Here is an 18,887-nt window from a genome sequence, read left to right on the forward strand (position 1 = left end):
AAGTTGCTTCTCCTATTTGTTAACGAAATAAATAAATAAAAAAACTATATAGGAATTTTTTCTTGCAATTTACTTAAACGAGGCTGGAATAACAACCATGTGTCACATGGTACTAGTCAACGTTTGCATTTAAAAGAATATATATTTAAAAAAAAAGAAGAAAAAAAATATTTAATTCTTGTTAATCAGTTTCCATCTTTTCCGGCCCCTTGTCAACATCCTTGCCAGGTTCTTCATCACGTTTGTTTGCATCCTGATGACTACTCGTGCTGGCCTCGGCAATGATTTGATCTCCTTCGTCGTCCTGTTCTGGTATCGAACCAGCGTTGGCAACCACGGCTTTGACCTTCTCGGCCTCGTCTCGATCTTTTTTCTCCTTTTCTTGTCTCGATCGTTCTTCCTCTAATGACATGCGCAATGCTAATGCCAATTCGGGATCCAGGTTCGGATCCACGCCGAATTCGAACGCGTCCGCAGATGATGACGACGCACCGGCACCGTTGGCACCAACCGGCGCGCCAGAAACTTGTGAGATGCCGTCTTCATCAACCAACACGTTGGACGATGCAATCACGTCCGATATAAGATGTGGGCCAGGTGGGATAGATAGCAAGTGACTTTTTTTTAAAAAAAAAACAATATGTAAGCAAGTGAAAACGTTCTAAAAAAGAAAAAAGAAGAAAAATTTCCAAACGTACTTGGTTTCACCTGATTTAACGTTTGCGATAAATTTTTCCAATTTGTCATTATTCTCAGATTCTTCACCAAAGCTAATAAAATCTACCGAGATGTTGTTTTTTTTCATTTTTTTGGCAAGCTTGATCAAGTCCTTTTCGTCCTCATCAATCGGACTTCCAACAAACGCAATAATACGTTGACGTTGGGCCTTATTTTGACGATGTTTCAAGGCCAACTAAAAAAAAAAAAAAAAAAAAAGAATGCATTAGTAGTGTTGATTTACATAAACGTCCAGGGAAGTAAAACCACGTGGACTTACAGCAGCGACTTGAATGGCCGTAGTTAAATGAGTCGATCCATGAACCTTGGTTTTCGCAATCGATGATAAGATCTTGCCAAAATCCGTGGTTAAAGTTACCAACACTTCCGGACCTTGTCCAGCCATGGTCATGAGCCCGACCGCACTTTCCGGGTTGGATTTTGTCTTGGCTGAGAATATGAGGTTGACCGCGTCAGCTTGAGCGTCAAACCGAACCGGCGTGTAATCTCCATTCCGCATGTATTCGGAGTTATCGATTCTATAGAAATTTGGAGTTAGATATTGCAAACTTTAGATGATTGGAGGTTAAAGTGTTGGTGATTGTGTAAGATACATTATCATGGTGGCCTCTAGAACCATCTTGAACGACCGTTATGAGAAATTAACAAAAACTAATGAGCAGGTCCGAACTTTCAACAGAAAAAAAAAAAAAAAGATAAATAAAATAAAGTAGAGACAAGTGCTATTAGTTTAACGAAAAAGAGTAATTAATTGATTGAATCCTGTATGGCTTCCAAATCAGCAGGAATTATAGAGTGGAGTGGGAGTTTTGTAAGTAAATTGAAACTTGATGGATTAGGGCGCGCGCAGATATAAATAAGTACGTCATGAATAAGGAAAAAACAAAGCTTTTTAAATGAAGTAAAAACCGATTGATCTTTCATTTTGTCTTTTCTTTAATTCATATGTTTACTTGAATATTTCTAGCTGTACCTGATTTATCATTGATTGAAAAGTTTAAGCTGTTTATTACGTGCCGGATAGGTCGCAGCAACGTTTTTGCACTGCAAAACAATCGAACGCTGCTGCACGTTTGAAAAAAAAAAAAACTGTGAATTCAAAAAGAACTCAAGGAATCATGGCAAAAGTAGGCTGAGTTTTTTTTTTTTCGGATGCTTGTTTCGTTCGTTAGAACGCTTGGTTGATGAACCGGAAGGGTTGACACAAGGACCTGTTATAATCCTGTAACAACAAAGCCACAGCTTATTGTACTTCAAAATCATTAGCTACATTCAAGACATTCATACACAGTTACATGACTATATATTAAAAATAAACGTCTAAATTTCTTTAAAAAAAAACCAGCGAGCACGCAAGTAAAAACCAATCACCAAAAACCATTGACATTCCGAAAAAAAATGAAAAATAAACAAATGACAAAAAATGACCGGGACCGAAATATGTAAAACCAGCATGCAAAAAAAAAAAGACCCAAAAGAATAAAATTGCTTTAAAAAATATCATCCTGATCATCCAAAAATTCATCAGAATCATTGTCATCAATATCATCAGAATCATTAGAATCATCATTGTCATCATCCGATAATAACGACGACGATCGACCGGAATTACGATCCCGCCATTCATGAAGCATCACGGTGCCTTCCTCGTTTGAATATCCGCTCCATGCTGACGATGCCATGATGGGCAAGTATGGATGCCATGACACGTCGCGCACGCACGACACGTTATCATAATCATGCCGTCGCCGGTATCGTTGGCCGCCGTTACCACCGCCGCCGCCGTTAGGCGACGGGGTCGACACGTCAATCGTACTGCGGATCGTGCCATCCATCGACCACACATACACGTGCCCGTCCGCGGACCCGGAATACACGTACTGCGAGCCGGTCACGGTTGTGGGTGAGAAATGACACCGAATCAACGTGCGCAAAACTTCATGACCGGTAAACGTCATGACACTGCAATCATTTGCATATACCTTGCCGACCGGAAGCGGGAAAGCCTGGTATCGATAATCAAAATGCGTACCGAATTGACGATGATCCAAATCTCGAAAGTCGTCGGCAGTAACGAGCTTGCGAATGTCCCACAATTTCATGGTTTGATCCTTAGAATTCGATAACAGGTATCGGCCGTCCTTTTTTGAATCAATATAAGTGATTCCCTCAATATGACCTAACAACACGCCGGCTTCTTGCTTCGACCGCATGCTACGGCGATCCCAGACCTTAATCAAAGAGTCATCTGAGCCGGAATACAAAATGTTGCCGGTCTCGTCACCGAAGCAAACCGCGTTCACGTCGTCCGTGTGACCTTCCAATTGCAGCACCACTTTTTGTCGTTCGATATCGTAGACGTACATGCAACTATCACTCGCACCGGCCACGATCTCCCGGCCATCAGATGAAAACCGGATCGACCATATGCCGTAACTTCGATGAAGGCCGCGGTTATAATTACTTTCGCTGAAATCTAACGCAACCTGGCCGCCATCATCCGGTGACGTGCTAGCCAAGTGAACCACTGGTGTGATGCTGCTGTAGGCAAGAAACCGGTTGTCGTTAGATAGTGACGCATCGGTCACGGTCCACCTGGCCATGTCGGCTCGCACGGTTTTGTATAACCTCCAAGGGAACGCTTGCGTGGTATCGTACAATCGAACTTTGAAATCTTGAGACGCGGTGAAAAAAAAACTGCCGTCTTGTGAAAATTGGCCGCTGTAAGTGCGAGCATGGAATCGAAGCACGTGCTTGCTGGTATAATTTGGAATAAACGACTGCACATACCGATGATTAGTGACATGCTCAGAAATTTATTTTTTTTTCTTTTTCAGCTAAACAGATTAAATTCTATACCTTTGTAAATAACGATGATGGATATCTAATCGCACTTGTTTCCCGTCTAAATAATCTATCACCAATCGTTCTGGGATACTTCCTTCTGGATTTTAACTGGTACGCTTGGTCTTCAACCTGGATTTAAGCATAAAATTAACATCCCGTTTGCGAAAACTTGAATTATTCAATCAAGTACTTACATAACCAAGTTCACCACTGTTGCCTAAATACGCTCCTTCCGGGTTTGGAATGGGCAACACAGTGCCTGTTGCGGAAGAAACCAGACGCCGGGCTGGCTGTACTGTAAACAAGTTAATAAACTGGTCCGCGACAGAGACGTCCATGGTGATCCATGTGACATCCAACCAAAAAAAAAAAAAATAATTATAAGAAGGCCAATTGATTGTCTCGACCTGCACCAGTAAGCAGTACAACTTGTAACATTAAAATTACAATGCGCAGTCAAGTCGGTTCCAGTCTTCTTAAATTAATAAATTTCGTTTTTCTCTCTCATTAAACAAATATAAAAATAATTTATATTTTACGAAAGTGATGGAAAAATATTAAATAAAATAAATACCAAAACGTGGAGTAGACCGAGGTGTTGTGTGTGGTGATTATACCGCACACGATACTTAATTTAGGGGAAGGGAACGCGATAAGATTGGGACTTACCAGATCGTTGTTGGTCTCGGAGTCGAACCCGGGCGCCAATTGCAGACGAAACCAAAACTGACAATTGTTCATATCCAGTCCATGTCGAATCAAAATCAATGTCGTCGTTAGACTCTGATGATTCGTTACTGTTAATGTTGTCTTGCTCGTCGTAGTCGTCGTCGTCGGCACTCTCCAAGAACTCATTATAATCTTCGTCGATTTCAATTTCATACAACTCTTCTTCGTCAAGGTCATCCTCATCAAACTCTTCGTGATCTTGCCAAATTTCGTCTTCGTCAAACATCTCGTCATCTTCGTCTTCGTCGTCGTCAAAATCATCATCAAACACGGTGTGTAATCGTGGGCGGCGAGATCCGACAACGTTTACCTGATCGGAAAGCTCATTTGTAGATGCAAGATCAAGCTCATCATCATCACGGGCATGTACGCCAGATGATTCACTACCACCTGGCGAGCTCATGGCTTTTTTTTTTCAATAACAAATAAATCGGACCCGTGCTACATACAGTACATTGTCAATAGAACTATCTAAACCGAGTTTAAAACGCTGCGGCTCTTTGCGTCTACAAAACCCGCCGAATGAATTGGCCAAGACACTATACAAATTAAAAAAAATTATGAAAAAAAATGACGACGCCGGCAGGACTCGAACCTGCGCTCCCAGAGGGAAAGAGATTTCTAATCTCTCGCCTTAACCGCTCGGCCACAGCGCCTTTCGATGTTTAATTTGTTGACTTTGGAGCACCACACTAGGCAAACCATTGCCAATAGCCCTAGCCCTATTTAGCCAGTATTTGTCATCCTGCTGTCCGCGTGCCATGCTGGTTTTAGGGCTGAGAGAAAAAGCAGTCACGTTTGGCTTGTATTTGTGCGGTGGCAGGCCGGCAGTTAGGGCAAGCCCAAGTCGGCTGGTGCGGTCTGAACCACAACACCGCCGTTGGGTCGGAGCCGTCCCTAAAGTTCACGATACCGTATTGTAGCCGACTTTCAGTACCCTCAGTAACGTCCGACACAATTACACAGTCAACATGCCTCGTACGTTTGATCCTTCTTCGTTGTTTACGTTGTGAATTTTCAGTTTACTTACAGATGTCATTTCAATTCAACAGGCGCCCCTAACACCTACTCAAAGACCTCCACCGTCCCCAAGCGGTATGTACACCACAGAGCAGTTTTTTTGTCACAACTACTAACGAGTCTTTGTATATAGTCCTTATGAACTTGCCCGTTTGGTACATAATCACATTTTTGTTTTAAATTTTATACCGTTTGCGGCAATAGTTCTAATGTTTTTTTTTCTTCTTCAGGATGCTGAGCTTAAGCTTGCTGGTGAATACGGTTTGAAGAACAAGAGAGAGATCTACAGAATCGGTCTTCAGCTTTCCAAGATTCGACGAGCTGCTAGAGATCTTTTGACCAGAGATGAGAAGGATCCCAAGCGTCTCTTCGAGGGTAACGCTCTTATCCGGTATGCTCAAACCATTTTTTTTACTTTACTTTACAACGTGAGTGGGGGTGGGGCAAGAAATTAGGTTGCTAATGGATTTCATTTAGTCGTTTGGTTCGTGTTGGTGTTTTGAGTGAAGACAAGAAGAAGCTCGATTACGTGCTTGCTTTGAGAATCGAGGATTTCTTGGAGCGAAGATTACAAACCCAGGTCTTCAAGCTCGGACTTGCCAAGTCCATTCACCATGCCCGTGTTTTGATCAGACAGAGACACGTTCGGTAAGTTTTGTCATTAATTTTTTTTTCTTTTCTATAATTATTACGAAGCAGTCATGAATTAACAATATCTAGTGTTGGAAAGCAAATTGTCAACGTTCCATCGTTCATGGTCCGTCTTGACTCCCAGAAGCACATCGACTTCGCTCTCACTTCTCCTTATGGTGGTGGTCGCCCTGGTCGTGTCCAGAGAAAGCGTGCCGCTGCTGCTAACGCTGGCGGTGATGACGAAGAGGCTGGCGAGGACGACGAGTAAATTTAATTTGTATATTGGGTGTCGGGGAAATATAAGATAAACATTTTTTTTTTGTATATCTTAGTTATCTTTGTTCAAAAAAAAAAAAGAAAGCATGTTGTTTCTTAATCTTGACGCAATATGACAAAAAGTTCATTTAGAGAATTTATGAAGCGTATAATTTGAAATTCATCAAAAACTTATAATATACAAAATACATGCATGGCCTCCTTCTGTTCGTACAATAACGCCATTACCCAAAAAATAAAATAAAAAAAAGATACAATATTCCATGCTAAATTATTTCCTCCCTTGCAGCTTCAATACCTGCACTGCCAGTACAGTATGATTGCTTCATGGTCGAATGACAACATGCATAACCCCAATTGAAGTTTTCCCAATAAGAACCCCAAACGGTCTTGTGATTGCCGGGATAAACATCTTCCGTGTATTTTGAACTGGGCACGGCCTCTTTTTTGCCCTTGATTAGTTCACCACTAGCCGAGTATTCATTGTATGTGTCTGACGGTGCTGCCTGCACTTCCTTAGGCATGGCCTTGTTATACTCTGCACCACCATACTTGTCGATTAATGTTCGTTTGGCCTGTTCATTCTTCTCCTGTTCTTGCTCTTCAAACTTTCGCTTAAATATGGCACCTTCGGTAGGGTTGGCTTGAATATTTAAATTATGCTTGCCAGTCTCGGTCACGTTCCAAGCAAACTTGGTTAGTTTCTCAAACTCTTTAGCGTCGTTGGAAGCTCTCGTGAAATCATCATCATTGCCAATCAAGTCTGAGACGTCACCACCACCACGCATGGTTCGTCTCTTTGGATTGTAATCATTAGTGGTTGAATTTAAATTCTTTAGATATGACGCCTTGTCTTCCCTAATTCGAAGCGTTCGTGTTGCCAACTTGGCCTCGTCCTGGGCATTCGCGTCAAAAGCTTCAGGTTCTTCCGCGTCTTGCTCGCCTCCGTCGGGGGCATATTTTTTGCGCAAATCTTCCAGTACTTGATAATTCTCAATAACTTTTGAATGTTCCGACGTGTCATATCCGTTCCATCGATCACGCTTGCTATCCCACGTCATGGGCACATCCTGAATCAAATCATCTGCCTGAATATCAACACCGGTCCACTTGGCACCTTTCTTTCGCGGCCGGTCCACGCAATCCTTTGTCTTGTGCGTGATGGCGCCACAATTCTCACATGCGCCCTTGCGGTATTTGGTTGCTGCGGGCCCGGCTTTTAATCCTCGCTTGTACCAAACATCTTTAAGTTCTGCTTCAAACTTGTCCCGGTCGTGTTGCAATCTCTGATGCTTTAACGACGCCTGGCCGCCATCCTGATCCACGTACCATGGCGCCTTGGAAATGAAATGCGGAATGTAGGGATTGATCTCATTGCCTTCACTGTCTGTCTCAATTTTAATATCCTTGCCCTGTCTTGCTGCTCTTTGAGAGTACGTCTCGCGCTTCGGCGCCGCTGCTCCGGCGCTACTCATGGTGATGAATGTGGTGGTGCTGACTCTCACTCCGGTGCGTTTGCAATCGAGAAACGATAACGGCCTAATGTCAGCAGTTTAGACCGAGGGTCTCGTGGCTGGGCAGTGCGGCTGACGCGCGCTTAGGGCTTTGTTGGGATGCTTGCCCTAATTGCCGGGGTTCGGGAGCAGAAACGTGACTGCGTTTTTGGCTTGGGTGCTCGCAGCAACCACAGAATTCAAGGTTCGACTTTGCTACGCCCAAGACCTCAAGCGATTCGCGAGTTCACGGCAATCTATAACATCATCAAACCACAGCAAAAATGGGTCACAGGTATGGTTGCTCGGGATGGTTTGGTTTTGGTTATTGTGAAACTGAGGTTAACAAGTATTGTTGTTTTGCAGCCACGGTTATCGGTCCGGCACTCGTTATGCCTTCTCCAGGGACTTCAAGAAGCATGGTGCTATCCCGTAAGTGTTCGACATGGTGTAGACTCGGCAGATCAACGAATCACTGATTGATTGATCGACGGAGTACAGACAGATTGGTGGAGTTAAAACGAAAGCTAACATCATTCCAGACTCACCACTTACTTGAAGACCTACAAGGTTGGTGACATTGTCGACATCAAGGCCAATGGTAAATAAGAATGTGCATGGTTATGATTTGGACTGAGTATTAATTTTTGTTCTGCTTAGGTGCCATTCAGAAGGGTATGCCCCACAAGTACTACCACGGCAAGACCGGTATTGTTTACAACATAACCAAGTCTTCAGTCGGTGTCATCATCTACAAGGTTGTTGGCAACAGATACCTCGAGAAGAGAATCAACCTCCGCATTGAGCACGTCAAGCACTCCAAGTGCCGTGAGGAGTTTGTGAACAGAGTTAAGGAGAACGCTGCCCGGAAAGCTGAGGCCAAGGCTAAGGGTGAGACCGTTTTCCTTAAGAGACAGCCCGTCCAGCCAAGAGAGGCTCGTTTCGTCTCTACTGAAGGCAACGCTCCCGTTACCCTTGCTCCCCTTGCCTACGAAACTTATATTTAAATGTTTTCAATTTTTTTTGTCTTCATTGTAGTCCTCTTCGGTTATTGATTTGTTTAAAGGATATATTTGGGAGTGGATGGATATGAGTTTTACTTAAAAAAAGAAAGAAGGAAATAAAAAGTCTCGTTTGCAAGTTTTATTACATGGTCTGACAGCGCTTATGCGGATTAGATACATCGAACAAGTCGTAAACCGATAGAAGTAGTGCCCGAATAGTTTGTACTATTAATGATTCTTATCTGCATTGAAATTTAATCGAAACTAAATCGTATTTTGTAATTTTGTCATGTTTGCTCGGAGCATTTATCAACGCTGTTCTTTGTTGACATTCGTGGTTGTACTGCGCCGCGTCAAAATTCAATATTGATAATACAACACTGACTGATCTGTGCCACGAAAATCATGACAAGCATATAAGAGTTCAGCCTACGATAAAATATATTATTAAAATCTTTCAGTTTCAATTTGGCAATCAACAAATCAAAAGAATAAAATAAACGAGGCCTGCTAGGAATTGGGATCAAATGTCAAGACCGGCAGACCCGTCAGTGTCGTCCAACAGAGCGCTGACGCCTAGCAAGGTCATACTTATTATTGCATTAGGGATATATTGTAATAACGGAGTACCAAATAATGGTCGCATACGATTGTTGTCAATTTTCTTGGATTGGATTGATTCAAAACATGATTCGATCGGTTTAAAGTCGGTGGCAGATATCAAAGCCAGTCTTGAATCAATCGATAGTACGATCCCTGATTGGAATTTATATCAAGTTGTTCATGGCAAGGTTAGTTTTATAATTTAATTAACTTGTGACATTTTCAATCTTTTATGCTGACGTTTGTTTTTAGATGTGGGATATCACAGACACGGACAAGCTGAATGGCTTGATTGGCAGTATCGATTATTCTTTTTTCAAGCCCAACCAGTTTCACAAAACCGCGGCCATAAATTCAAACTCGGTCCTTGGTCATTTTTTGCGAACATGTTTTGTTGATTTTAAGTCAATGGAATTTGATCGCCGAATCGAATTATGGAACGCGTTTGTTAGCTATCGGCAACCTTCAGTTCGAGATGGCGAACGTCACGGTGCGAATGCCGTGCCGGTCAAATATCCGGTTAATTTGGCATCAAAAAAATTTCAAAAAATGACAAGTAGTACGACGACTGGTATGTTGGGGGCAAAAAAAAAGTTGAAACTATGGCAATGAATGAGATTGACTAACGCCCTGATTGGTTAGAATTTATTTTCGCTAATGATTTGGACAAGTTGTTTGAATTTCAAATTGAGTACATGCAAAGTAAGAACTTGAGGTTCCTTTTTTTTCATTTGGCATTATTGGCTAATTGTTTGCAGAGCAAGGATGCGGCCTGTCACCTCATATGCTCAAGACTTTAAAGGATCTTATTAGTAAATCTGTCAAAGTTCCTTCATCGCTTTACTACGTCCAGTATTAATCAATTTTTTTTTTTTTTTTTTTTTGGCATTTTGTATACCAACATCATTCTAACACGATAGGTTTTTACATGCATGGAAATCTGGTGATTATCAAGAATCGTTTGAAAACTTGCATCGTTATTTCGATTATACAATACACAATAAAGAAAAGTATGGTCATTTATCAAGCTTTTTTTTTTGTTTAATTTAACTAACAAATGTGAAATTAGAATTCATCAATATGCTTTGCTAAACCTGGCAATTCTTCAAGCAGATTTTAATTGTTATTCTGAGGCTGTTTGGGCGATTCAGGAAACGATAAGGACGGCTAGGGAAAATCGAGATAACGTTTGTTTGAATTTTTCTCTTTCCTGGTTATATCATTTTCAAAAAGCACATCCAAACGAATGCCCGCCACCGGCATCGTCAGATGATTCCACTTTGCAATTTTTAAAGGTCAAGGCCAAAGAGACCGCCATGGTTAACTTGCAATCTGTGGTGTATCTTTCAGAAGCAAAATCCATGATTATAAATGTAACTATAATGATTTACTTTTATCTTCGATAGAACCAATCTAACGAAATGATTTTTTTTTTGGTGTTTTTTTTAGGGCGATAGTGCTTCCCGAATATTAGAAGCCATCACAAAGAGTTCATTTATAACCACGTCCATGAATCTTGTGGAATCAGTCGGTGCCTTGTTTTTGGTTCAGGGAACGTTTTGGACCCGAGCAGGCGTGTCATGCTTGGGAGAGTTTTACACTTCGATTTTTTTGAACATGTTCAAAGATACCGCGTTTGTTGGAGACGTGGTTAATTCGGTTTGCCGGTCTGCTCATTATGTGAGATCACAATGTGCTTGATGGATTTTAAGTTGATAAACTAACTTTTTTTTTTGTTGTGATAAGCTTGTTGATAATGGACAATATGATGAAGCATTGGAAATGCTTGACTCTGTTAAGGATCAAGCTAAAAGATCTCTTCGCGTGTACCAACGATGGCACATGTTTAAACTGCTATTTCATTTTAAACGGGCTGTTAAAAAGTAAGTTTATTTTAGTTTTGATTTTGTACGTTCCATTGATAGGTTGCGATAGTGAACAACTGGATAAAGCACGATTGCTAAACCGGCAACTTAAGGTCATGTCAAAAAGTCTTGAAGATTGTGAACTTGAAGTCACACTGCCCATGATTGAGTATGAGTTAAAAGTAGGAAATACTAATCAGGTAAGATAACGGATGCGTGGGTTTGAATCAGCGTGAAACTGATCCATGTTTAGGCGCTCTCGCTGGCCTCGTCTTCGTTAGACCGGTCAAGTCGGGATAATGGTGACATTCATGCCCAGTTATCATATTTGCTGGCCTATGCAAAAGTTTTATCGGTATGGATACATCAAACGTGACAATTGTTTAATATGCTGACATTTACTAGAAGCTCGGCCGAGGAGTAAGAGGTTACTCTTCCATAATGCGATGCGTAGCCATTGCAGAAAAGGCATGCATCGTGCCGACCGTGATGGAAGCAATTTGCCAGTTATGCGAGTTGTATAACTCTTCATATCAGCATCAATCAGCGTTATCGATTCTCGATGCCGTCATGCCTCAGATTATTGAATGCGATAATTGCGATTTGTTAGGCAAGGCGTATTATGAAACCATGAACGCGATCCTGGGAGCCAATTATGTGCGCATCATGAGCGAATGGACTGCCACATCGATAGGCTATAACGAGTCCAGCAAATCCAAATTATTGCACGCCATTCGATACGCGCACATGTCATATGTTGGTATGTTTAATAAATTTTGCAATAAAAAAGGCAAATGAGTATATGCTAACAGGTTGATTAAGAGTATGCCAAGGTTGAAGATATTTCCATGCTCGTGAAGTTGTCGTTTAAGCTTGCCGCCATGTACAGCATTCTTGGTGACGAATATGTAAGTCAGCGGGATTCGATGGCTGAATTGTACGCCGGCTTGATGACCGAGCGGCAAAACAATCGGTTAGGCAACAAGGCAAACGATCCTGACCTTGGCCTTTTAGATTCTTATAAGCTTCTTCGAGATGGCGACAATAAATTATCTTCATAACCGTTATTCTTTTTTTCTCATGTTTGCTTTGTACATATATATTTTTTGTTTGCATTACGGCGTCTGTTTCTTCCCGGTTTGGGAGTTTTCTGTATTAAGAAGGGAAAAAAAAAAATTACATGTTGAGATTTACGTCAGTAAGTAGAACAACATGCTGGCGAGTTTTTTTTTACTGTACCAATTGTATTGTGCTGTCATTGTAGTTTTATTTTATTTTATTTTATTTTTTTATTTTTTTTTGGTTGGTTTGTAAACTCCAATCGCGTTAAAAAAATAAGCTCAAGTTGCCAATCTAAATTAAATTTCAGGAGAACGAACGTCAACAGTACCCACGCCAAAAAAAAAACAAAAAGGCGATAACCCAGAACGACAACGGTCGCCAAAACCAAAAAATTTCGCAGCATGAAATGACAATCAAGCCCGTGCAACCCGAGATCACCGGCCGATTGCGGTCTCAAGTCGTGATCACGTCCGCGTGGCAATGCGTGGCCGAGCTGGTGCAGAACTCGATCGACGCTGGCGCGAGCTGCGTCAGCGTGTTTGTGGACTGCGGCAGCTTGCTCATCAACGTCAAGGACGACGGCACGGGCGTCGCGCCTGAGGACATGTACCGGCTCGGGCAGCGATACGGTATGGGCAAACCAGAAATGCGAAAACGCGGGCCGGAGTAGTAAAACTAACTATCGTTTAGCTACATCGAAAATGCACGACATGACTGATCTCAACCGCATTCAAACTTATGGTTTCAAGGGAGAAGGTAAAATTTCAAATATATGTGTAAACTTGGCGTCCCCGGTTGGCAAGCTAACATTTCATCAAAAGCACTCGCCAGTATCGGCGCAATATCGTTGCTGACGGTCACGTCACGGCACAAAGATTACCGGGCAACGTCGTCACTGCGGGTTCACAATTCCGAACGGCTATACGTCGGTACGGCATCAACGAGGATGAGCAAGCCAGGCACGGACGTGACCGTGCGGTCGCTGTTCGCCAACATGCCGGTCCGTCGTCGACTGTACGCAAAAGATCACGACGGCAACAACAACAACAACACACAGTTTTCAAAAGAGTCGATAACCAGGCAAGTCAGGGATTGCTTGCTTGAAATTGCACTTTCAATCTACCCGTTCAAACCGGTCACGTTTGTGTTTCGAACCGAATCTGGGTTGATCATGAACTTGCCCGTGACCGGGCAAGGTTCCGTGGCAGGAATTTTAAAATATTCGTTAGGTGGTGCGGTAAACAACATGACACAATTTTCACAAGTCGTGGGCATGATAAAATGCCAAGGCATGATTTGTTGGACTACCGGTCTTTGTCGTCCTAAGCAATACATATGTACGTTTTTTTTTTTTTGGAAAATACGCTAAAACTAATTTGCTTGTAGTTATTAATAAAAGGAAAGTATTAACTGATTTGCAAAAAATGGGTTCTGATTTATTGTTGCGATCAAAAACGTTGCAAGGCGATAAAGCAGAGGCCAAGGGCCAGCCGGAACACGCATCATTTGTTATTCACATTGAAGCGCCGTTGGCGATTCATGATCTCTGTCAAGACCCATCCAAAATAATAACCTCACTTGAAAACTTTAGCTTGATAAAGGAAGCAGTGGTCAAGGTTTTGCAATCAACCTGCCAACAGCACGTGCATGACGGACTTACGAAGTTATCGCAAAAGAGGCCTTGCGAAGATAACCGGCACGACGACGGCATCACGGTTGCGCGACCACGATTGTCTGACGTTGTCGTGTCGAAAGTTAGGACCGCGATATCAGACCTGCAAGAAGAAAATAGCAGAAATAGTATGAGCGGCAGAAGCAATAATCGGGAATCATTCATGCCAGACCGGCGTGCGCTGAATTCAAACAACATCGATCAATGTGCTTGCCAAGAGAACCGAAAACCGGCAAAACAAACTTTAATTAATTTTAAACAGACCGTATGTGAAAATAAAAAGAGATTATTGATTGTAATGTGCTAACGCCGGAATTTTTTTTTTTTTTTTTTTTTGGGGGAGGAATTTAGAAATGGACAACGCCAATATTTAAACGACCGGAGCGCAAGATTGGCAATCTCGCGATGGCGACTGACATGTCTTCCGAGTCCCACGTGATGGACACGGAACGGGTAACGGTCATGAATCATGAGCGCATAAGTCGGTGTGAATTGAAAACGAGCAAATTAATTTGTCAAGTAAACGACCGGTTTATATTGCTGAGAGTTTGGCATGCCAACCAGCATGCCAAAAAATTAATCTTGGTTGATCAACATGCTGCCGATGAACGAGTTCGGTTAGAGAAGATGATTAACCAATTTTGCGTTTGTGCGGTTTCAAGGTCACGAAATCAGTTATTACCTGATTTGCAACAGGCTGTGGTTGGCGTGCCGTTGAACGTGACGATAAGGTTCCCGGTATCAACTCTAGAACTTGAAGGCTTGAGCAAGTATTCAGATCAAATGGCATTTTGGGGCATCAAGTACGTTATCGATACCAGTGACGTTGCTAACGGTCAAGACATGGACCACATGATTGTCATTACCGAATGGCCCGAAGGACAGGTGGACAGGTGTGCATGCGAGCCCAGATTGTTTCGGCAAGTCGTGCTCGAACATGTTCATGACTTGCTCAAAGGTGATGTTTCGAAAGTTAACCTGGCCTGGTGCGAACAAACCAATGACGTGCATAAATTGGCGTCGACCGTTTCGCATTGCATGCCATCCGGCATGCTCAAGCTGTTCAAATCTCGAGCATGCAGAAGTACGTAATTTGCTTATGAAAATACGTTTTTATTTTTTTTTATTTTTTAAAAAACAAACATGACTAACGCGGTGCGTGCGTGTTAATTTAGGTGCAATCATGTTTGGAGATCCACTTCGAAGCGAGCAGTGCCAGTCCCTAATCAATAACCTGGCAAAATGCAAGTTCCCGTTCCAATGCGCGCACGGCCGGCCGTGCATGATCCCCATCATGGCAGACTTGAATTCAATCCAGACCGTAAATTATTAAACATATAGTTTTAGTTATTTTTTTAATTATATATATTTTTCTATATTGTCGAAATGTTTGATGTTGTTAAAAATGAACATGCATTACTTGGGAAAGGGAGTTGAAGGATTGAATAAAATAATAGTTTTACGTTTTTTGATTTTTTAAAGTTGCAAATGACTTGGATTCCTCCCAACATCTAAACCTTAACCTCGTTTGAGTTTGACCGCCGCACTGGTCTTTTTGAATATTGTACAAAATTTTTGGGAAAAAAAGCATTATTTCATTTTTTTAGGATTAATTGCACTTCACATAAAATAAGTTTTATTTTTCTACTTTGAAAAGAAGACAAAAATGAGTGAAGAATCATTCAAAGTATCACAAGATGTGCTTAAACAATTAGCTGCCAACGGTAATGTTATTATTATTATTTTTTAATGGGGGGTTTTAAAAAAAAAATTAAATATTAAATGAAACATAGATCGGCCATCACGAGAAGCAGGAGTTGCTGAAATATCAAAATTATTAGCCACACATGAAGAAGAAATTGCGGCCATTGAATTTCTCAAGATTTGGAAAGGATTGTTTTATTGTAAGAAAGAAAAAAAAAAAAAAAAAAAAAAATGGAAAATTGGAAAATTGGAAAATTTGCAAATAAATTGCTAATCCATGATCTTTCTTTGTCAGGCATGTGGATGACGGATCGGGTTAGAGTGCAACAGGTCATGGCACGAAAATTGGCCGGCATCGTATTAATCACAAACAACGTCAACGTTCCCGGATTCGTGAATGCGTTTTGGGCCACCATGGCAAGGGAATGGAATAATATTGACGTTTTACGGATTGATAAATATTACATGTTGATCCGATTTTTCGTTAATTCAGTTTTTAAAAGATTACAAGTTGATCAATGGGATCATGAATTGCTTGCCAAATATAACCGGACATTGATTAAATATCCGTTATCGTACGTTTGAGGAAAAAAAAAAAAAAAAAAAAAATTAATTTTAGCTAATTTAACATTAACAAAAAAACAATGCAGGCCTTCAGACAGCAGTATTGCTGACGGATTACGATATCACATGATTGACATCTTCATTGACGAATTAGAGAAATCAGTGGACGAATTCACCACTCAACAACAGCAACAAAAGAAAACAACCCAATCAGGTGGAAATCCGAAAAAATCAAGTTCAACAACAACACCAAAGACGACGACGATGACGACGACGATTAAATTACCAATAACAACGGTTTTACAACCATTTGATAATTTGGCACAACATTCAATTTCAAAACCGATAAAGAAAAAAGTTTACCTGGACGTGTTGCATGATGCTAGGGTTTCCAAAATTTGGCATTACAAGGCTCCATCGATTCCATCAAATTTGGAACGAACGTATGCTAAAAAGAAATAGATTCAAACGAAAAAATTTTAAAACAATAGACAAATTTTTGCTTGTAATTTTAAATAAAAAAAAATGTAGGATAATATGGTGTTTAATTGAGGCGGGAAAAAGAAGACTGAAAATTTACATGAAATGCTTGATAAGACATAAAGATATAGCAAATAGACATAAATCATGGACAGAGAAATAAGTTACAAGGAGTTCAGAATGTTTAATAATTTACAAGGAATAGGATACAAAACATACAAAATCAGATTCAAAACCATATCGTTACGAAACTAAGAAAAAAAAAAAAAGAAAAAAATAAAAAGAGCGAGATAGAAAAAGCATTTTTTTTCAATGACTTTTTTTACTCGGTTCCTCGTTGTCGTTTATTGCCATGAGGATTACCATCATTTCCTTGCCAGTTACCACCACCACCACCACCACCGGGTTGCTGGTTTGGATCTTGGCCGTTGAAAAAGGCAGGATTAAAATGAGGTTGAGGAAAGCCTTGTTGAGCTAGAAAAAAAGATATCCGAGTTAGTAAATTTAGTTTTTCAAATTTTTTTTAAGAAAATATATAACTTACGGAATCCGCCGTTGAAATTCATCATGGGATTAAACCCCGCATCTATGCCTCTGCCTTGACCGACATTGCCACCTCCGCGACCGCCAACCATGGGTAAGCCGCCTCGACCGGCACCGGGGAATCCAAACATGCCCATGGGAACACGAGGGAATCCCATGGGCATGCCCGGATTAAATTGACCGTTTAACCCGCCAGGACCACCGGGACCACCAGGACCACCAGGACCACCACCGTTAGCCATGTTGGATCCGCCCCTATTTTGATATCCGCCCCGGTTATAACCGCGGCCTCGATTGCCTCCTCGGATGTTTACGTTCATGCCACCAGAAGGTCCATCGTACCTGACGTTTCTAGGTGCCGGATCCTTAGGCGTCATCTTGAAAGGATTAGTGTTGGGATTGTAATAGATGGCATTGAATTTGGTTGATTCCAGTAATTGCTTCACAGATGTGGCCGCCTGCGGACTGATGAATTCCAAATACACGACTCTAAAAAAAAAAAAAAAAAAAAAAAGTAAATAAACCAGGGCAAAAAACAAAAAAAAAAAAACCAAAATACTAACCCTCTTGATTTGCCATTTGCCTTGTATTCGTTAAATGTAACTTCACTTAATTCATACTCGCAACCGGCATCAACCGCCCAGCCTCGCACGTCTTCCTCCGTGGTCCACCAATCGAGTTCGCCGACTGACAATGCGGATGTTGAGTTTGATTCCAGCGGACGATTATCCGTGCCGTCTCGTGGAATTAAAACTTGCCATTTGCCTGATCCTGTTGATAATGACGAAGCATTATTGCCGGATTGATGGTATTCATTTGAATTTTGGTGTGATTGATTTGCTGCATATTGGTTTGAAATGTTAGGAATTGTAATATAATAATTGAAAACAAAAGATCAAAAAAAAAAGACAAGATTATTATTTTATATTACCTTCATTCTGTGAGATTTCCCGGTGACCTTGATCATTGATGTTATGATGCTGTCCTTGCTTATTGTTTTGATCATCTATGGCATCATCTCCGTAAATATCAATGTCGTAGTTGTAGTCGTCAGCCATGTCTAGCAGTCAAGAAATGGGACTTTGAATATTTTAAAAAAAAACAAAAAAACAATATTTCTTTTTTTGTCTAAACGTATCAAATCATATTTTTTTTTGTTGATTCGTTAGCTATTGAAAAATTCCTGTATTTCCCTTTTTTTCTTCTTTAGAGAAGAAAAAAAACATCCAAAATGTCATGCGTATTATAATATACATACAATGCAAAACAAACACAGGTGAATGAAATACAAATCACAATCAGCAAAATTTCAAAATAAATATATATATATAGTTATAACCAATGTTAATGCCGCCCTTTTTCTTTCTTTTTTTTTTTGCTTCTCAAAAACTGATTGATCTAGAACTTTGCCGTTCAGTTTGTGCGGAAGTTCATCATTCGCAAAGAAAGGGCTGAGCTGATTGGAATAGGGTTATGCGGGTTTGCCGCCAAACCAAATCCATCGCCAGCTTGCCTTACTAATGAATTATATAAGCAAATCCGGCACGTGCACCGTTACATATATACAATGAATGGACTTGCCTTCTGTCATGCTTCCCTGACATACAGACAAAGATTAAGATATTACCAACCCATAAACTACGGACCGTAGAAT

At 41.0% G+C, this 18,887-nt stretch overlaps 7 protein-coding genes and 1 non-coding gene across 8 annotated transcripts; 4 read left to right on the plus strand and 4 right to left on the minus strand.

The window, feature by feature from the left end:
- Positions 1–11: 11 nt before the first annotated feature.
- V1514DRAFT_294128 (uncharacterized protein) lies at positions 12–1,608 on the minus strand. Its single transcript, XM_066925385.1, has 4 exons — positions 1,332–1,608; positions 998–1,256; positions 699–913; positions 12–617 (listed from the first exon to the last, which is right to left on the minus strand). The coding sequence occupies exons 1-4, from the start codon at positions 1,355–1,357 to the stop codon at positions 182–184; spliced, it is 936 nt and encodes a 311-aa protein (XP_066783313.1). The 5' UTR covers positions 1,358–1,608; the 3' UTR covers positions 12–181.
- A 337-nt stretch (positions 1,609–1,945) lies between these two features.
- On the minus strand, positions 1,946–4,071 carry V1514DRAFT_75331 (WD40-repeat-containing domain protein). The gene is made up of 3 exons (XM_066930131.1): positions 3,780–4,071; positions 3,598–3,714; positions 1,946–3,518 (listed from the first exon to the last, which is right to left on the minus strand). The coding sequence occupies exons 1-3, from the start codon at positions 3,921–3,923 to the stop codon at positions 2,229–2,231; spliced, it is 1,551 nt and encodes a 516-aa protein (XP_066783314.1). The 5' UTR covers positions 3,924–4,071; the 3' UTR covers positions 1,946–2,228.
- Positions 4,072–4,888: 817 nt separating this feature from the next.
- V1514DRAFT_t53 lies at positions 4,889–4,970 on the minus strand. Its single transcript has one exon. It is a non-coding gene; the product is annotated as a tRNA-Ser (tRNA).
- Positions 4,971–5,226: 256 nt separating this feature from the next.
- V1514DRAFT_363258 (60S ribosomal eL21 domain-containing protein) lies at positions 5,227–9,032 on the plus strand. The gene is made up of 9 exons (XM_066929761.1): positions 5,227–5,292; positions 5,367–5,409; positions 5,468–5,489; positions 5,565–5,725; positions 5,812–5,982; positions 6,055–6,231; positions 8,103–8,168; positions 8,279–8,337; positions 8,397–9,032. The coding sequence occupies exons 1-9, from the start codon at positions 5,286–5,288 to the stop codon at positions 8,741–8,743; spliced, it is 1,053 nt and encodes a 350-aa protein (XP_066783315.1). The 5' UTR covers positions 5,227–5,285; the 3' UTR covers positions 8,744–9,032.
- V1514DRAFT_331285 (anaphase-promoting complex subunit 5-domain-containing protein) lies at positions 9,013–12,506 on the plus strand. Its single transcript, XM_066927659.1, has 12 exons — positions 9,013–9,531; positions 9,596–9,914; positions 9,986–10,045; positions 10,102–10,195; positions 10,264–10,353; positions 10,413–10,716; positions 10,793–11,023; positions 11,090–11,226; positions 11,279–11,408; positions 11,462–11,563; positions 11,614–11,968; positions 12,031–12,506. Exons 1-12 carry the CDS (start codon positions 9,268–9,270, stop codon positions 12,267–12,269), a joined length of 2,325 nt encoding a protein of 774 aa, XP_066783316.1. The 5' UTR covers positions 9,013–9,267; the 3' UTR covers positions 12,270–12,506.
- A 170-nt stretch (positions 12,507–12,676) lies between these two features.
- V1514DRAFT_280741 (uncharacterized protein) lies at positions 12,677–15,275 on the plus strand (the record flags this gene model as incomplete). Its single annotated transcript, XM_066925046.1, has 6 exons — positions 12,677–12,899; positions 12,961–13,026; positions 13,092–13,607; positions 13,657–13,985; positions 14,294–15,026; positions 15,118–15,275. The coding sequence occupies 6 exons, from the start codon at positions 12,677–12,679 to the stop codon at positions 15,273–15,275; spliced, it is 2,025 nt and encodes a 674-aa protein (XP_066783317.1).
- Positions 15,276–15,549: 274 nt separating this feature from the next.
- On the plus strand, positions 15,550–17,022 carry V1514DRAFT_294149 (uncharacterized protein). The gene is made up of 4 exons (XM_066925386.1): positions 15,550–15,666; positions 15,736–15,846; positions 15,942–16,221; positions 16,297–17,022. Exons 1-4 carry the CDS (start codon positions 15,609–15,611, stop codon positions 16,670–16,672), a joined length of 825 nt encoding a protein of 274 aa, XP_066783318.1. The 5' UTR covers positions 15,550–15,608; the 3' UTR covers positions 16,673–17,022.
- V1514DRAFT_75829 (uncharacterized protein) lies at positions 16,933–18,734 on the minus strand. Its single transcript, XM_066930132.1, has 5 exons — positions 18,492–18,734; positions 18,165–18,361; positions 17,797–18,073; positions 17,235–17,722; positions 16,933–17,164 (listed from the first exon to the last, which is right to left on the minus strand). Exons 2-5 carry the CDS (start codon positions 18,289–18,291, stop codon positions 17,013–17,015), a joined length of 1,044 nt encoding a protein of 347 aa, XP_066783319.1. The 5' UTR covers positions 18,292–18,361; positions 18,492–18,734; the 3' UTR covers positions 16,933–17,012.
- Between the last annotated feature and the right edge of the window lie 153 nt (positions 18,735–18,887).

The sequence above is a fragment of the Lipomyces japonicus genome (assembly GCF_038497905.1).
Source record: "Lipomyces japonicus strain CBS 7319 unplaced genomic scaffold V1514scaffold_20, whole genome shotgun sequence".
Classification (NCBI taxonomy): Eukaryota; Fungi; Ascomycota; class Lipomycetes; order Lipomycetales; family Lipomycetaceae; genus Lipomyces; species Lipomyces japonicus.